This window comes from Elaeis guineensis, chromosome 5 (genome assembly GCF_000442705.2).
Source record: "Elaeis guineensis isolate ETL-2024a chromosome 5, EG11, whole genome shotgun sequence".
Lineage (NCBI taxonomy): Eukaryota > Viridiplantae > Streptophyta > Magnoliopsida > Arecales > Arecaceae > Elaeis > Elaeis guineensis.
The window spans coordinates 7051276-7069811 of NC_025997.2; the positions used below are offsets into that span (position 1 = coordinate 7051276).

Sequence of the window (18536 nt, forward strand, 5' to 3'; positions counted from 1 at the left end):
GTCTTACTCTTTCTCAACCAACATGAAAACAAAGGGTGAGAGAAAAGGAATTTAAATTTTGGTTTGCTGAAGAGGACAAAAACTGGAGGCCAGTGGCTCGGTGAAAAGGACGCGCATTGCGCTGCATATGATCTTATCATATTTTGTACGTCAAATCAGTAATATTAAAGAAATACCATATGACATACTTCTAAAATTAAGAAGTTTTTTTTTTTTTTTTGTATAAGAAAAACTATGAAGGTTTAAAACGAACATATATAGCTCTTTATCACATAGGATTGTTTATGGCTAAACAAAGATCAAGTTTTTCTTACAAGAAAATTTCAAAGAATTTTACTTCAGTACATTTTTGTCCCCTCTAAACCTTCTGGCATTTTTTTCTGAAACCGTATATATCCGGTTGAACTTAGTATACCTCATAGTTATAGGTTAATAGTGGCAAAGTATATATAAATTTCCTTAAATTTAAGACTCTTTATATCTAATTAGCGTCCTGATGTAGAAGGAATTATCTACTAATTAGAAAAAAATTATAAGAAAAATCCTCCATCCATGGAGGACGACTACACATCCCTATCTCGCACTCCATCTCCGAGAGAGAGAGAGAGATCCTTTTTTTGTCAACCAGTTAAACCGTTAAACATCTAAATTACCTCCTTTTCCCAGAGATTTAATACAAGAAACACTTGTTATTTATAAAAAATATACTGAAGCGAAACTCAAATATTGTTGTTGAAAACAACATTATGAAACTTTTGCACTTTTTGTACCTAGACAAAATAACCGTCGGTAAAAACTAAATATCTCGATGGATTTTTATCTGTAGGTACAAAAACATCCGTAGTTAAGTATCCATTTTCTTATACTGGTTATTTTATAGCTGATTATGAACTTGCTTGTTGGTGTATTTCAAGTTAGTATTTCCTTCTTATAAGTGGTGGAAAAAAGAAGAGGTAGACGTGCAGAAAGAAGGGAGAAGGCTGGTATAGTTAAGAGACACAACTCACAACATTTAGCTGAAACACCAGCATTCAAAACCCTAGTAAAACATAACGAGTCATCCAGCCTCCAAAACAAAGAGCAAGCAACAGAAGTGAAGGGTATCCAAATCCACACTAACCAGTCTTAGTTTAGTTGGCATTCCTTTTTGCTTGGGAGAAGTTCAGAGATAAAATCCTACCAGTGGAGCATCCCTACCATATTTCTCAAAAAAAAAAAAAAAAAAATGCAAGCCCATGTGACACAAAATCCTAGCACCCAGGAGGTCTCAAGCTAGCTAGTTTTAGTCTTTTTACCTTAGTGGAATGCATATGTATCTTAAAACAAAAACAAAGTAAACTCACCGACAATCTTCTTCTTTGGAGAGTTCCCAAGTTCAGCTTAGCATGATCACAATCTCACTGTATTTTCCTTCTTTCTTTTGATTAAACCAGTTCTGCTCCATTTTTCAAAAAAAAAAAAAAAAAAGAAAAACACTTTACCCTTTCATTGGCAAATGGAAACGTCCCACTTGATCATGATAATTCAATGAAATTTAGTTTAGTCATTTTACTGAATATGAATAAATCAGCAAAAGAACAAGCTTCTATAAAAAAAAACAAAAACAAGAAAAGAAAAGAAAAGAAAAAATCTATGGTGAATACTCAAATTAGACTATGAGGTTGGGAAATGCCAAGATTCTTCTTGGTCTCTTCTATCAGAGATCATATTTGCTTATATGAACAACAGTCATTGAAAGTATTCATTCATGTCGGCAAGAATAAAAGCAAATCAACATGATTACTAGGGTTTGTCCATCGTTTGAACTAAGCAAGATGTCATATAACATGAGAGCGTCCCACACCCCTCATCAAGCGCCCGCGCACGTGTAACTCACTCAACAGGTATACATTTCTGATTCCCCTTCATGCTGTGATGTGTAAATTGACATGCTGCAGATTTTTAATTTCATGTTGGTTGATTTTGACTTGAATTGCAACTTTATGTTTAGATACATGCTATACTAAATTCTATCAAAATAACCTAATCAAATAAACATTTTCTTTAACCTGATATATCGGTTGGTCCATGATAGGATGCCAGAGGAATTCATCATGGATCATAAAGCTTATAAAATTTATTTATGCTACTAAAAAAACGTTTATTTGTATTAAGTCCATCCTGTTCAGATCAGCATATTCAAGTTTTTTGGGCCTGGTTCAATTCATTTGCAAAAAATCTAGCCTAAAAGATATGGTTTAAATGTCCCTGCACTAGAGGGATGTCTACCTCTGCTTAGCTCATTTTTATTATGGAGATGAGCTTGAGCCAACTTAATTAATTTTGACCAAACTTGACATGATCACAAATATGTCTTTTAACAGATCCAAAAAGAATTCAACGTCCCTCAAGGTCTCCATATACAAACTTCAAATAATTTCCATTGTTGTATTTCAATATAATAATTGAAATTCCATTTTTGTCTATAGGATAAATAATATAATAAATTATATTTCAAGCTTATTCAAGTTGAGCTTGAGAAAATTAAACCTAGTTTTTGCGATCAGTTTATTTATTAATTCAGTGAGACATAGTCAAGCCCGATTTGAGTTGAATATGATTTGTTATTCATAACTCACTTGTTCGATAGCTATTTACACCATTTCTAAACTAACAATGATTTTCCAAGGGCCAACCAAATATTAAGCTTGAAAGATCTTGCTAGAATAGATCGAGTAGTCATTCTTTAAGTAGGTTGTACATACCAAGTGTATAGATCGAGACCTCAAAGACTTAGACTGAACAACTATAGTATGATTGAATGGAACGAGAGTAATAGGTTTAGAATGAAGACTTTAGTGGAGTGAAGTTTGAGAATGATGGTTGCCATATTCATGATATGGGAGGATAGTCAAACTATCTAAGAAGTGAGAAGAGTGATGGTACTACCTATCATAAATAAAAATAGTGAGTTATGTAGCACACCCATAAAGATAAATAGTAGAGCTAATTAATGACATTCATCTTACCATTAAATAGAACGTGAGTCTAATCGTAGCACTACCCATCTCTCCTAATAATAATAGTCCATATGGTATGCGATGGCGAGAACAAGTGCCAAGGTAGTTGATGAGGATTACTTATAAATATCATATTATAATACCAAAACAAGAGACGACTCGACATATCAATGAATTCAGTTTATCTTTAGTTATCCTTGTTTTACCTTTATTTTAGGATTCTACCATTAAGAGTAGCAATAATAGTAGATCTAAGGCTGAAATTAGACCGAATATAAATTGGATATTAATATAATCATATCCATATTTGTTTTATTCGATGAATATGGATATGGTCAGATACAAAAATTCATATATATATTTGTGTTAAATAGATACAGACATATATCGAATACCTGAAGTATGGATACAAATAAAGATATAAATAGGATAATTGAACTTTATAACTATAGAATCAGAGATATTACTAAATAAATAATCAATCAAGTTAATAGCATACTAATGTAGTTCAATATTTATCTAAAAGTTCATTAGTTCCATGTAAAATTAAATAGGATTATAAATAAAATCAGATATTTGGATATGGATTGGATTGTCTATCAAAAACTATACCTACTTTTCTTTAATATTGAATATGGATATGATATGAATCTTATTGGATGCTCCAGTTTTTATCTATATCTGGATAAATTTGGATATGAAAATGGATCCTAATGGATATTATTTGAACCACTTTCACTCCTAAGTAGCTCTCTTCGATCATAGCTCTGCCTACACTCTATTCAATCATATTCATTTAATTTCGAGTAAGCAATATGATGATAGTAAATATCTTTAAAAGTTAAGGCACTTGGAGCTAAGTTATTCAATTATCTTTTTTTCGATTGTCCTCTTTCCAAATCCAATGCTAATAGCATGTTTGTGCATCAATCCCTTGCCATTAGACTTATCTTAAGCTTCTTAGCCCTGCTCCATAATAGAATGCCGAAACATAGCACCATCCACTTACAACACTAGCCATGATTTGTTGCCATGATAACATGTAACAGGATGATTGTTTTCTTTGGAAACTGTTCATGAAACCATGCCACAAAATCTGCTTTCTTTAGATTCTTCAAGTGAGCTGCATTGTGAATCCATGGAGAACAACCAATTTCATCATTGGATTGTGATTCGAAAGCCTAATGTTTTTCTTTTTCCTGAGAATAGGTAAACATGCTTGTTTACATGATGAGTAGATTACTATCACCTGAAGAGAGATTATAGGCCCACCTCATATAGGAACTGGTCATGTGGAGCAGACAATTATTTCCCGGCCATACCGAAAATTTAAATCCATTTTATTCGTTCCTGCAAGCTTTTTTTTTCACCTCATTTAACCACTAATGGTAACATTTTGAATTTTTTTTTTTTTTTAACTTCTATCATGCTCCATTTAAAGTCCAGACAGACGACTCTGCAAGAGGCCTTACCATTGCCTTAGTAGCTAAAGCAAGCCACTAGTATTATTCGTTCTCTCACCCTTCAATTATGGGACCCATATGTCGCTGTTCCTGCCTGCCCAAATGCATTAAAGAGGATCTCTATCTGTCTCTCTCTAATCCTAGATTAAGTAGCTTTAATCACACTTATTATGCTTATAAATGCCCACTAACAAATGGATGGAGGGAAGGGAATGAAAGCAGAAGCGACAGAATTTATAATGTCTTTCCCACAAAAAAAAACCTGATAATGCCCCAGCAGTTTGCAACAATTATGATGATCTCAGGACGCATGTTGGCTTGGACCAGTCCTTAAATCTGCAAGAAAAACCCAGATCAATGAACCAGTGGGGAATGGTTCCCAGACCCTTGAGAAACATACGCTAAGTTAATAGTTCAAACAATGCCAAGAAAATTCCAAATAACCTCTAAAAATTATTTAACCTTCAAACAATACCTGCTGTACTGGTTCCCTCATGGAATTTAAAAACTTTTGATCAAGGAAGAGGAAATTCTGCTCCAATTAATGGTGCTCCGATTGAAAAGTCGATCGTTTCCTATAACTAAGAAGATCTCTAGAATTCATGTGCAATTGAGTAGAAAATGTTTGTGCATCTACAAACCCTTTAGCAGCTATATCAACATTCCTCTTCCACTACACAATTAACTGCAAATGATCACATCATTGGTCGATTTGCATAAAGTGGTGCTTTTTCCATTTTGTTTGGTTATCTAACTTGATACTCATGCACCTAACGAATCGATTTATTTATTTGATCAGTTACTGAAGTCTAATCCTTTCATCTTTTCATGATTTGATCAATTCTCACTTTGCTGCATCATGAAGTGCATCTGCAGCAATAGATCAAAAAGTTTTGGTAGGTCTTTGAATGCCCACTTGCTTTATGCTGGATGCCAATGATAATAGTGCTGGTTTTGATTCTAGCATTATTCGCTAATGAATTATAACACTATATTTAAAGTGATTCTAATTGTGAACTGGGCTTGTTTTGGTGGTAACACCTCTCTATTTAGCAACTAGAGGTTCTAATTTTGAATTTTTGATGGAGGCATTCTCAAAAATATCAAAGGAGATAATTATAGTGAAACTAATTTTCCCTTTCTTTCTCTACAACAAAAAAAAGGAACATTTCAAGTGATTCTAATCTGAGCATCAGTTAAGGGTGCGATTTCCTTCACATTTATAACATATTTTTCTCCTTATGAAACAAATAGGAGCGTTAAGGCAAACTTAAGGTTTGGTCGCTTCGAATCTAAACTGTGACGCGCTTGATTGGATGGTGGGCCAATCCAGAAGGAATAGCTATGCTTCTTTTTATTATCTCGTCTCCAATGGATGATGAGGCACTCCAGAAAGTGAAAGCAAAATAAGAATAAACAAAAGAATAAAATATGGAGAGACGGAGAGAGAGAGAGAGAATAATTTGTAATTTGTTAATATGATTTGAATTTTAGATATTTTTTATGAATTCGAACTATGATTCGATCTGAAAAATTCATATTGTGATCTGAATGAAATTTTTGAGAGGTCTATGATGGTAGCGGAGGACATGGACTGATACTCATTAGGGGTGCGGGGGGCAACATCCCCCGCAGTATGGATCAGTATAAATATTATACTTTCTGTCAATCTCGACAGTTTTGTGAGAGAGATTTGAAAAATCAAATTGCGGCTAGAGTTTGAAAAATTTTGAGAGATTGTATCTTTTTTTTCATCGTAGTAAAATTTTTCTCTCGTATTTTGTTCGTGAACGTAATTTTTCAGTCGAATTATATAAATTATATATATATATATATATATATATATTATATATATATATATTTTATATAATTATATAAATCTATATGCTTTATATTTATGCTTGCTGTGACACAACTCTTCCTCCCGATCAACCAACCTAACCGGTTCTACCAGCCTTAAGGCGATAAAGAAGCAAGGTGCATCCCCACAGGGCCATCCATGGTCTATCCTCCCACAACTCACCTACCATAATTGCTTAAAAAACATCTGCCCTTGGCCCTCAGTCCCCATTCTCTGTAGCACTTCTTGTTTTTTTCTTTCTTTTTCTTCCATCTTTTGCTCTTAGGATAGGGACGGTACCCCCTACTTGCAATAGGGACGGTACTCGCTGCTTGCAAGAACCTGGACTTTTGGCCACCAGGACCCATCACCCTTTCCCTTGTCCTACTTGGCAGCACGTTAGTGCCGAACCACACATCAAGCACACCACAACCTAAATAAAATGACCTCCCCGAGAACAATAGTAACCAGAAGAGAGGGGCAGTGAAGAAAACCGAGTCAGCTCCAAGCCTTCGGGCCACCACCCGCTCTCACTCACTCGTTCATTCATTGGTAATCACCTCCTCTTCTCCCTCTCTTTCTCTTGTATTCCCACCTCTTCCCCATCCATCCATCCATCCATCTATCTCTCAACACTTCCCATCGACCCACTCTCTCCTCTTGCACTCCCTCCCTGCCTCCACTGTATACCCCCAGAGAAAGGAATGTAAGCCCTTAACTTCCCCCATCATAGAACAGAGTAATTAGAATAGTGAACAAAACAAAACCAAACCAAACCAAACCAAAATAGTCAACAGAAGCGATCGAAGCTGGTGTATGGAATCGGGCCCCGACGCTCCCGGCGAAGGGGTAGAAGGCCCCTCGTCCGCCACGGTCACCACCGCCGGCGAGCCAACTTCACAAGCCACGGGGGAACAGCAGACTGGAGCTTCTCAACCTGCTCCAGCTCAGCCCCAAGCTCAACCACAGCAACAGCAGCTGAGTCGATACGAGTCGCAGAAGAGAAGGGACTGGAATACTTTTCTGCAGTACCTGAGGAACCACAAGCCACCGTTGACGCTGGCACGGTGCAGTGGAGCTCACGTTATAGAGTTCTTGAAATATTTGGACCAGTTCGGGAAGACCAAAGTGCACTTGAGCGGGTGCACCTACTTCGGCCAACCCAACCCCCCGGCGCCCTGCGCCTGCCCCTTGAAGCAGGCCTGGGGCTCGCTCGACGCGCTCATCGGCCGCCTCCGGGCCGCCTACGAGGAGAACGGCGGCCGGCCCGAGTCCAACCCCTTCGGCGCCCGGCCGGTCAGGATGTATCTCCGTGAAGTCAGAGAGAGCCAGGCCAAGGCCAGAGGGATCCCCTACGAGAAGAAGAAGCGGAAGCGGGTGCCGCAGCCCACCGCCGGGGCGTCTTCCTCCGCCGCTGCTGGTGGAGGAGGCGCGGAGGGGTCGTCTGGAGGTGGAGGAGAGAGTTCTGCGTCTGCTGCTGCTTCTGCTGCAGCTGCTACTAGTGTGAGTGCTGGTGGGAGTAGTGGTGGGGTGGGAGTAGTTCGGGGGCGGGGGAGGGATCCGGTGCTCCGCCGCCTCCGCCGGTGGGTTCGGCCTCCACTGCCTGAGTATAGATTGCTCTCGTTTCCTTTCTAACTTTACTTGTTTGTTATTGTTCTTATTATTATTTGGTGGTTAAGGGGTAGGGAAATATAGTAGATGCTATTGGTGGCGATTCTCTCTATTTTTATGAGGCTGATGAAGGGGGAAAAAAATCCCAAAACGAGTAAGTTCTCTGATCTCTCTTCTCTATCTATCTATCTAATGGGGTGAACGGTGCTGACAGATTAATATCCTTCTCATTATTTTCTCTTGCCATATTGAAGTGATCGTTCAATATTTAGTTCCAAACCCTCTAGTTTAGATTGGAAAAGGGTTCAGTGTCTACTAGACTCTTTATGTTGTTTAATTGTTGTACTCGAAACACATCGATCTAGTACTATCCTCCTCCTGTACAAGTCTGCATAATTTGAGTGGAATGCAAAGAGGTACTACTAAATTCCTGGCATAGCATCGATCATACAACTGCATCTTCTAGTTCAATTCCTACTATAGCATCATAGAACTGCATCTTCTAGTTCCTAATTTAGATAGTTCAACTTCTTCCTCTTCCATTACATGGTTTTGACATCAGCAGTGAAGTTTCTAGTTTTGTGAAACCATTACCTTCCAGTTTCTGAATCCTATTATTTCCCCCCCTCTCTCTGTGTGTGTGTGTGTGTGCATTGCAGGTAAGGTGTGATGCAACTTCTCTTTCCTTGTCTAGCTTCGTTCTTTCTATCTCTCATAGTCGAGCGTCATCTCATACTAATTCTATTTCTTTCTCTTGTTTTCTTGTTGACAAGAATGAATACTAACCCAGAAACTCATGATTGCAGTCCTCTTCTCCCTCCGAATAAAAGATTGCAAACTCCACCCATAATATATATTCCATTGACCCCGAGGACCAATCAGCACATAGTTCAGATTTTCTTTCCCTTTTGAACAGTATTTTTCAGTTAACAAAAAAAATTTCTCCTCCTCCTGCTCCTCATCTTCTTCATCGTACCGCAACTTCGCCCCTTCCTATTAAAATCTTCGTCTACTGTCCCGATTCTTCCCCTTGTTTGGAAGGATTTTCTTTTATGGATCCGCTGACGAGAGAGGCCGATTTGTTAGAATAATTAGCAAATCGGTCACTGGTCCCCGGCCCGGGCTCGGCAGCCTGCCCCCCCTTCTCTCTGGCTCTCTGGCGTCGCTACAGGGAGACTTTGACGCACGTGTTGCGTCCCCTGACTCCCCCAGCCCCTCCTCCCCATCCCTTCTCCTAACCCAGCTAGCACTGCAGTTCCCTGCCGCCCAAGAGATTGGGTCTTTGCTCCTTCCTCTCCATCTCTCTCTCTCATACATATTATTCTATGTGATACTAAATGACTGCGTATAGAAAACAAACTCAGTATATGGGAGCCCGACCTATATCTTCATAGATCACAGTTTCCATAATTGCTCCGTTTTCTTTACATCCAACCAACCCTATTCATCTCAGCATCATTTCTAGAGTCTTACTTTCTTCATCTTATTCGTTGCTAGTTCCAACAAAGAAATGAGGACACTTCTCCTTGCTGTCTGTTTTTCAGTCTGGATTGCGGGTGAGCTTCCCTCTTATATGTCAACCAAGGTCTCCTTTTCCCACTTGTCCTCTTGCCCATCACAAGCACCACAGTAAATTCCTTCTCTCTCTTCTCCCTTCTCCCTTCTCCCACACAATGAGAAGTCAAGAGGAACGCTGCGAATGCACCGCAGAGAGAGAGAGAGAGAGAGGGAGGAGGTTGAATGCAATGAAAGCATCATCAAAGTCATGGAGTTTTTTGGAAGATGGTAGAAAATAAATCACAATAGCTTGTTTTGACCCCGCAAGTTCCGCACTGGTAGTTACTGTGCACAAAGGGTTAACCGCTGCAGCAGCGAAAGCGGTAGCCTTGTACGGTTTGTTTGAGAGCCCACTTCACTTTTTGTTGTTTTTAGATCAGAACGGCAGGGGGCGGTGGAATTTGAGATGCCTGCTTCTTTTCCTTTTTACTTTTTTTTTTTTTTTCTGTTTTTCTAGCTAATTAAATAGAGGTGAAAGGGAAAGCACATCAGCACCGTCTGGTCTTGTCCTCGCTCCCCGGCAACATCATTATGGAGACCGAGCTTGACAGGAACGTATAGTTTAAATAACCCAAACGCTATTGCCTCCAAGCAAGACATCACATCCATTAAAATAACATTACCTCCTTTCTTTTTCCTTTCCTCCTCTTTTTTTTTTTTTTTTTGTTGTTTTGTTAAGCACCACCTATCCCCCACCCCGCTCCAGCGTGAGAAGAGGTGGCGCAAAGGTTCTCTACCCTCAAGCCAATAGGAGTCCCATCACTCTCCTTTCTCACTGATTGGATCTCTTTTACTTGTATTAAAATTGTTAATTTTGCTGCAAATTGTCTAGTCTTAGATATCCATCGGCTGGTTTGATTCATTGGACGTGCTGTTTTTATTTGCATTCTTTTAGTCATCATCAGATGCGACCTTTTCAGGGACGAAAGAAAGGCTAACCAAAAGAAACAAAAAGATTTCTAAAAATTCATGGTGATTGAGTGATGGGGTTCTAAAGAATCCTCGGCGTCTGACCCCAGGCTTCATAAATAATTCCTAATGTAGTCATTTCAGCTGATGTGGTATTCTGCTCAGTGATTTGCTTCTTTCATCTTACTCTTCTTTTTTTAATCCGAAAAGATGCACCAATAAGCATCCCGTGAATCTATACCTAGGGTTTTTCTTTCGGTGTCTTGTTTTCTAATATTCCTTCCTTTGTTTTATATCTTTCCCTATTTTGGCTTGGGGAAGGGGTTGGCCACTTTTTCTGGGTAGGCGCTGGTCTTAGTTTTGCCAATGGAATAAGGCAAGAGATGCTGACCAATGGTGACATAGGTATGAACAGGAGACCGTGAATTTGTTCTGAAAAAGGAAGCAAGTTGTCTATCTGATGATTGGAGGCCCTTTCAGGCAATCGTAATGAGTAAATTAGATTGGGCTACAGTCTGCACTAGTTGGATGATGGAGGATCCTTGGTTTGCAAATTGATGGCTTGTAGACTTGTGAATTATTTTAGATCTTATATAGTGAAGCCTATGAGGACTCCTATGGTTATAATAATTAATATATGCAATGGTGAGGAAAACCTCTCATTTGGGTTCCTTTCAATTGGTTTAAAGTATCATCAATAGACCCTATAACCATGATGATACTCATGTCTCAACCAATACTCTATTATTTTGATAGGAGTTTTAGGGTCACCGCAAGGTGCTGGGATTTAGTTGAGGGCTTATTTTAAATGTATGATAGTTATACAAATATACTAATATCTATATGATGTTGATGGCTTTCTATAGTCTATATGAAGGAGAAATGTTACGATTTGTTTGTATTAGTTTAAGCATTATTCTTAAATAACATGAATAGTTTATCATACGTCCGTGGATGGCGCACTGCTTCTGGAACTTGCACATGCAATCATGACGTGTTGAGCATGCTTTGATTATTGTTGTGATCATTCTTTTAGCTACCATATGAGAGAGTTTGGTCCAGCTTTAGTCCCTTTGGCTAGTCTCCTATCATATGAGGCTGAATAATTATTGTTCAATGGACAAGTAATAGCTAATGTATTGTGCTTTGCTAATGCATGAGGGATGGTTTTTTCGGATATAACATGACTTTATCGAAACTACATCAGAGGAAATATAATACATATGCTCATATGCAATTTATTCAACATAAAATTAACTCATAGTTTTTTCAATGTAATGAAATTAAGGAGTACGTTGTCATAATTAATTTGATACATCATTCAAACATGTGACTTAAATGGTGCTATCTTAAATTAGAATACGATGAATTCCATGTGATTTTGGATCAGCCAACAACATTTTTAGAACTAGGTAAGATCAAAGTTACCAATATACCTTTTAGTAGCGAGGAGTATTTGGAACATATGGAATTGGATCAAAAACTTTTATCTCGAACATAAACAGAAGCACTTGTGACTCTCTGGATTAAAAAAGGTTTATCGTCATTTTCATGGAAGATATAGTCACTTCCAATGGCCAGTTTGAAATGAACGGTCCAGAAGTTGGAGTTGATATAATTATAATCATCAGCTCAAAATAAGCTAGAGTTCAAATAGACTCGGGTTTTGCTATTGCTACCAAGTGCACCGTACACAGAAACATCTAAGCAGCAAGGTTGAAGCATCCATTTGCCATCACTGTTTTATTAACTGTGATGCGAATCCTGAGTTTATGCATTGCGGTTTGAACTTCATCTTGGCGATCTTAAGTGTTTGACAATTGCTTCAATGGAGTTTAAGTAACTTTTTAGCTTTAATTATTTGATCGGACAATTTTGGATCGATAGAAGTCCTTAGATTAGGAGTATTAGGTAAGGAAATCTAATGTTGGATTATAATTAAACTGCGTTCACTTCCTTTTCGTAAAGAACCAGTTCCCGATCCGTATAATTACTCTTTTTTGTTTTTTGGAGAAAATCATACAAGATGGTTTCAGTGGTTTGACAGACCCTTCTTTCTATGGTCAAGAGGTGAAACTTATGTAAACCAGAAATACTATCCATAAACAACAGCCTTAGATGGTCAAATTTATACTCAAGTATTGTAAGAAAATTAGATCCTGAACTTTGTGACAGCATGATACCTAGTGAGCATTTACCATGTCATCTCCTGCGCATGTTCCCTTATGAATACATTAGAAACATCATTGTAGATAGTGCTAGATTTAAATTGATATGTAATGAGTATGTCTATCAGGATGTTATTATATATGTCGTACTGACTAAAGAAATCAAGTAGGACAATGAACAACAGTTAAAGCAAAAGGAAAGAAGATTTAATTCCTTAAAGCACGATAGCGCATAATCAATTGTCGGGTGAGAATCCAATGTAAATTCATTCTTTTCTATGGTGTAAAAGTAACTTTCCTCAAGAAAGACAATCGCATGGGTAAATTCTAGAGGTCACTCATCCTTATTTTAGACTTCTGGGCAAGCAAAATAAACAGTGGTGAAAGTTGAAATCTGGGAGTTGTGAATTGTCGCTAAAAGAAGTTGTACAATGAGAATCTGAGGAGCAAAAGACCTGGCAATTGTAATCATAGTTACTTTGGAGAAGGGGTCTTGGAAATGATGATAACAAATGCATTTAGTACATGATCCTTGTACCATTTGGAATTTTCAGGGCACTTTAATGATCGAAGAGCATCATAAGAAAAATATATAGCGGCTTGATTAACATGGTATTTTTTTCCTTCCATGGATTAAATTTCAGCCTTAACTATGCCTATGACTATTTGGTTGATCATTTCATTCTAACAAATTTTCCCTGGATATGTATTAGTTTTATTGGATGCAAGAAGAAATATAGGTAAAAAGATGCAAGATAAAGAACTTTTTAGTGAGAAGCATAGGGGATTTTCATTGGAGTAGTAGAGTGGTACAAGAGATTTCAATGGCTTCTCTTGCCAAAGGTTCTAGTCCTCTATTTATAGAAACAAAGATGACTTTAGGCTATCCCTCATAAATATATATAAAAGTAACTCTTTAATCTCCATACAACTTTTAGTTTACTTAAGATGACTCTTTAATTTCCATAATACATTAACTACTAGAGTTACATGACTCTTGAACTTGCTAATCTTAATGATAAGCTTAATTACAAATTAACTTCCAACACTCTCTTAATTTGTAATTCTCATGATATCTTTTGCTTGCTGCAATTTTTGAATTGTAACTAGTTTGGTGAAGACATCAACCAGCTGCTTATACGTATGACAAACTCCAACTATATATCTCCTTGCTCGGCTAAGTCTTCGATGAAATGATAACAAATATCGATGTGCTTTGTTTTGCTATGAAATACTAGATTTTTTATCATGGCAATGATAGATATATTATCACATCGAATAATTGTTGGATCTCGTTCATTAATTATGTTGCAAATCAGAGAAAATTCTTTTAAGCTAAATTACTTCATATGCTGCATCAGTTGCTGAAATAGCTTCAATAGATAAAAGTGCCATGATCTTTTGCTTCTTTGATGACCAAAAGATGGCTTTTGTTCTCAAACAAAATATATGATGTGAAGTAATTTTGCGGTCATCAAGAGAGCCAACTAGACTTCTATAAGCTGTGGTATTAACCTTTTGAGAACCATCATGTAGCTAAAATTTATCATTTTTGGATATTGTAGTTGCTATAGGCTTGAAGCTAGATATATGAAATTTTTCAATAAATTTTCAATATATTTTTCTTGTGACATAGATATCTTTCCTTTTAATTGCTTAACTTGAATACTAAGAAAATACTTCATGAGATCAAGATCTGTCATTTCATACTCTTTCATCATTGCTTTTTAAATTCTTCTATTATGATGGTACTAGTGCTAGTGTAAATAAGGTCATCAACATATAAACAAACAATCAAAAATCTTGCCTACCTTTCTTCCTTTGACATATAATGATGGCTCATTTGGACTTTTTTCAAAGCCATTATGGTGAAAATATTTATCAATCCTGCTATTCGATGCGCAAGAGGCGTGCTTTAACCCATATAGTATCTTTCGAATTTGATAGACTTTATTCTTTTTTTCTTTCATAATATAGCCTTCCAGTTGTTCAACATATATAGACTTCTAGCTCTCCATTTAAAAATGACGATTTGACATTAAGTTGATAGACCAATAATTCTATCTGAGCTACCAATGTAAGAACATCTGACCATCTCTATGCGAACCATTGATGCAAATATTTCAGTGAAATCTATGCCTGACTGCTGAGTATATCTTTTTGCGATCAAGCGAGCTTTGTGTTTCTCAATGAAACTATTGTTTTTATATTTTATTTTGTAAATCTATTTAAGTTTTATGACATCTTTTCCTTTAGGAAGATCCACAAGCTCCTATGTATTGTTCTTTTCAATAGAACTATCTCTTCATCTATTACTTTAAGCCATATATCATTCTTGCTTGCTTCTTGAAAATTCTATGGCTTATATGCAAAGAAAGCAACATGACAAGATACATAAATATCAACTAAGGAGCGCACCTTTTTTGGGGGTAAGTTAGAATCAATAACAACTTAGTTGGAAGTTCCTTCTCTTGATAATCTTGGATTTATATATTGTTGAAAATCTTCTTGGCTTGGCTCCATTAGCTCAAGTATTCTCGAACTATGAGAAGAATTTTTCTCCCACTTCTATACTACCAACTCATCAAAAAGAACATCTCCAGAAACAATACATTTATTTTTTCTTTGGGTTAAGGAGGCGATAATCCTAAAATTCTTCACTATATCTTATGAAGATATATTTTTCTCCTTTTTTGTCAAATTCTTCTCTATTTTGAGAAAAAATAAGTACATAAGTAATGCATCCAAAAATTTTTAAATTTTTTATTTGGAGCTTTTGCCCATCTCAAGCTTCTAAGGTGTTTTGTTTTGTACTACTTTTATAGGAGACCGATTAAGAATGAAAACAGTTGTATTGACAACTTTCATTCAAAATTTATTTAGCAATTCTTTTCTTTTCAACATGCTTCAAGCCATCTCCACTATTATTCAATTCTTACATTCTGCGATTCTAATTTGCTCCAGTGTATAGCATACTGTGAGTTGCCTCTTGATGTATTTCTCCTTGCAATAGTTACTAAATGGTGTAGAGATGAATTCGCCCCCTCAATCTATTCTTAAAGTCTTTATTTGATGACCACTCTATCTTTTGACATAAGCTTTGAATTGGAGGAAGATGGAGAAGGCTTCTAACTTTTGCTCAATATATAAAGAGAAAAAAATATCTTTTTTGATTAAAAGGAGTCCATGTAGGACCACATATATCTGCATGCACAAACTCAAGAAGAGTCTGTGCTCTCTATGTTGTCTCTAGGAAAGGAAGCCGATGTAATTTACCATAGATGCTGCTAGCCTCACAGATTTGCTCTCTTTTATCAATTGGTGGAAGCTCAAGAACCATGTTCTTTTCTTTTAACAAGTTGAGCTCTTTATAATTTAAATGATCATATCTTAAGTGTCATAAATATGACTCATCAATTTTTTTATTTTTTACGATAAGATTTTACTTCATTGACATGTTAAGAGCAAAGACTATTTTTGAGTCATCTTGACTTTTCCCACAAGAGTATTCTTATCTTTATCAAGAATTTTGCATTCAACATTGTCAAAGATTACCATATATTCATGTTGCAGTAATTGTCCAATACTTAGTAAATTTTGAGTTAATCCAGATCCATCTAAAACATCATATATTAGTTTTTTCATACCTTTTTTGTATAGACTGTTATGACCCTTTTGCCCTCAATTCGCTGTAATTTGTCATCTCCAAACTTAACTTAAGAGGAAGTTTTTTGATTTAACCGGATAAAGGTCTTTTGATTTTTTGTTATGTGATTGCTACATCCACTATCTATATACTAAATATTTTATGATTCTTCTTGCAAATTCATGCATGAATAAAAAAGTTATTCACCATTATTCTTTTCAAAAAAATTTACTTCATTCTTTTTCTTTTTATTTTTGAACCAACAATCTCTTTCAGAATAATTTAAAATTTTGCATCTTTTGCATCTATAACGATAGGATTTAGATTCATATCCAGATTTTTTACAAATAAAGCATTAAGAATTGGTATTACCATTTCTTTGATTAGATTGAACCGATCTATATTTTCTTTTGCCTCAGACTTCCATAGAAGGCTGCTACCATTTGCCTTGATCTTTTCTTTGATATGTGCCTCTTTCTTTTTCTTCTTGCTCCATACTTAAAAGATTTTTTTTTTCAACCGTAAGCTTAGATTAAAATACCTGCTCTAATGATTGAATTGAAAATCTGTTCATTCTTTGTTCATGTGCCTCAAGTGATCTCATTAGTTCATACAAGGTGAGAATAGATAAATCATTTAATTTGTCAATTACAGCAATAATATAAACAAATTTAGCAATCAAACTTCTCAAAATCTTTTCAATAATTTTTTTATCTTGAATAATATCCCCATAGCTTTTAATTCGATTAATAATTCCAACAATTCTAAAGAAAAAATCATAAATTTTTCATGGCTAAAATATCAAAATCTCACCATAAAGATTAAAGCTTAAGAGAACCAACTTTGTCAGAGCCTTGAAACTCATTTTTTAAAATGTTTTATGCATCTATAGATTTATTTGTACCCATAATTCTAAAAAGATAGTTTTGCTTGACCATGCTAAATTAGAAATCAAGCTATTGCATCTCTACTTTTGCTCTCTTTGTACTCCTTTTGCTTTGCTTGAGTCCATGCCACAAATGCTTCTTAGTTTGCTAGTTCTTCATAGCCACCTTCAATTAAGGTAAAGAAGGTCTTTATTTGAATGCTCCAAAAATCATAGCTCTCGTCATCAAAGACTGGCATTAGGCTTCGTATGTAGTTGAAATTAGTGTTGTTTGCACTTGCATTAGAACCTATTGCCATGGTGCAATTGAATGAAAAAATAGGGCTTAGGTAGATAATACAATGTAAAGTTTAAGGAGCTTTAATTTGGATGGAATTAGAAATAAGGAAGAACCTTGCTCTAATACCAATTTTGTTGGATGTAAGAAGAAATATAGGTAATAAAATATCGGATAAAGAACTTTTCAATGGGAAGCATGGGGAATTTTCGTTATAGTAATAGCATGGTATAAAAAGCTTTCAATAACTTATCTTGTCAAAAATTTCAATCTTTTATTTATAAATAAAAAGATGACTCTTAGGCTATCTCTCGTGGTACAAAAGTGATCATTTAATCTCTATATGACTTAATTTATTTAAGATGTCTTTAATCTCTCTAATATATTAACTATTAGAGTTACATAACTAAAATTAATGAGAATGCACCATCAATGATTATATATAGAATGAAAAATATTTTGGAACATGCATTAGTAAACATAGAAAGGAGTTTGGATCCTCCTCCATGTTGGGTTAGACTGAGGAGGTCTGGTTTTAAATAACACATAATTATGTTAAAAAAAAACACATAATTATGGTTGGCATGACATCGAAACACAACAATTGTCATTTATTTCATATACGGCCAGCATATATTTCCGTGCAAAACATGCACCGCAGGTCCTATGGATCATGAAATGGACATATCAATCCAAGCGTCCAATCACCGGGTCATCTGATCATTTTGGCGTGGTCCAAGCTGGTAATCATCGTCGCACTGAATTGTGACGTGAGGACTATGGATTTTTTTGACAGGTAGTGTGAATCGGACCTGAAGATGAGATTGAAACGAGTAAGCCAACGTCACGTGCACGTCTACGTGTAGCTTTTTTCTCTTCATGCTGATGTTTGGACATCAATTATTATTCACCTCTTTCAAACTTTTTTTTTTTTTTGGTACAGACCTCTTTCAACCTTTGCTTTTGTCTTCATTCTGTTTTTAAAGACAACCATCTGACACCGGACCCTCCGCTCTGAAATAGTATGTCTCTGTTTGTTCTTGGACATGGTGATCCCATTTCATGAGCGCAATTTAAGGATGAAAATATTGTAAATAATATTTGATTAAAAGCTCAGATCGTTAATCGGACCCATCATAAACATTGCATGTGCAACATGTAAATTGAATTTTGGTTCGTG

At 36.1% G+C, this 18536-nt stretch overlaps 1 protein-coding gene across 1 annotated transcript; it reads left to right on the top strand.

The window, feature by feature from the left end:
* The first annotated feature begins 6388 nt into the window (after positions 1-6388).
* Positions 6389-8166, top strand: LOC105044719 (protein LIGHT-DEPENDENT SHORT HYPOCOTYLS 5). The gene is given in 2 exon segments (XM_010922707.4): positions 6389-7827; positions 7830-8166. Coding segments are annotated over 2 exon segments (789 nt in total). The 5' UTR covers positions 6389-7118; the 3' UTR covers positions 7910-8166.
* Positions 8167-18536: the final 10370 nt, after the last annotated feature.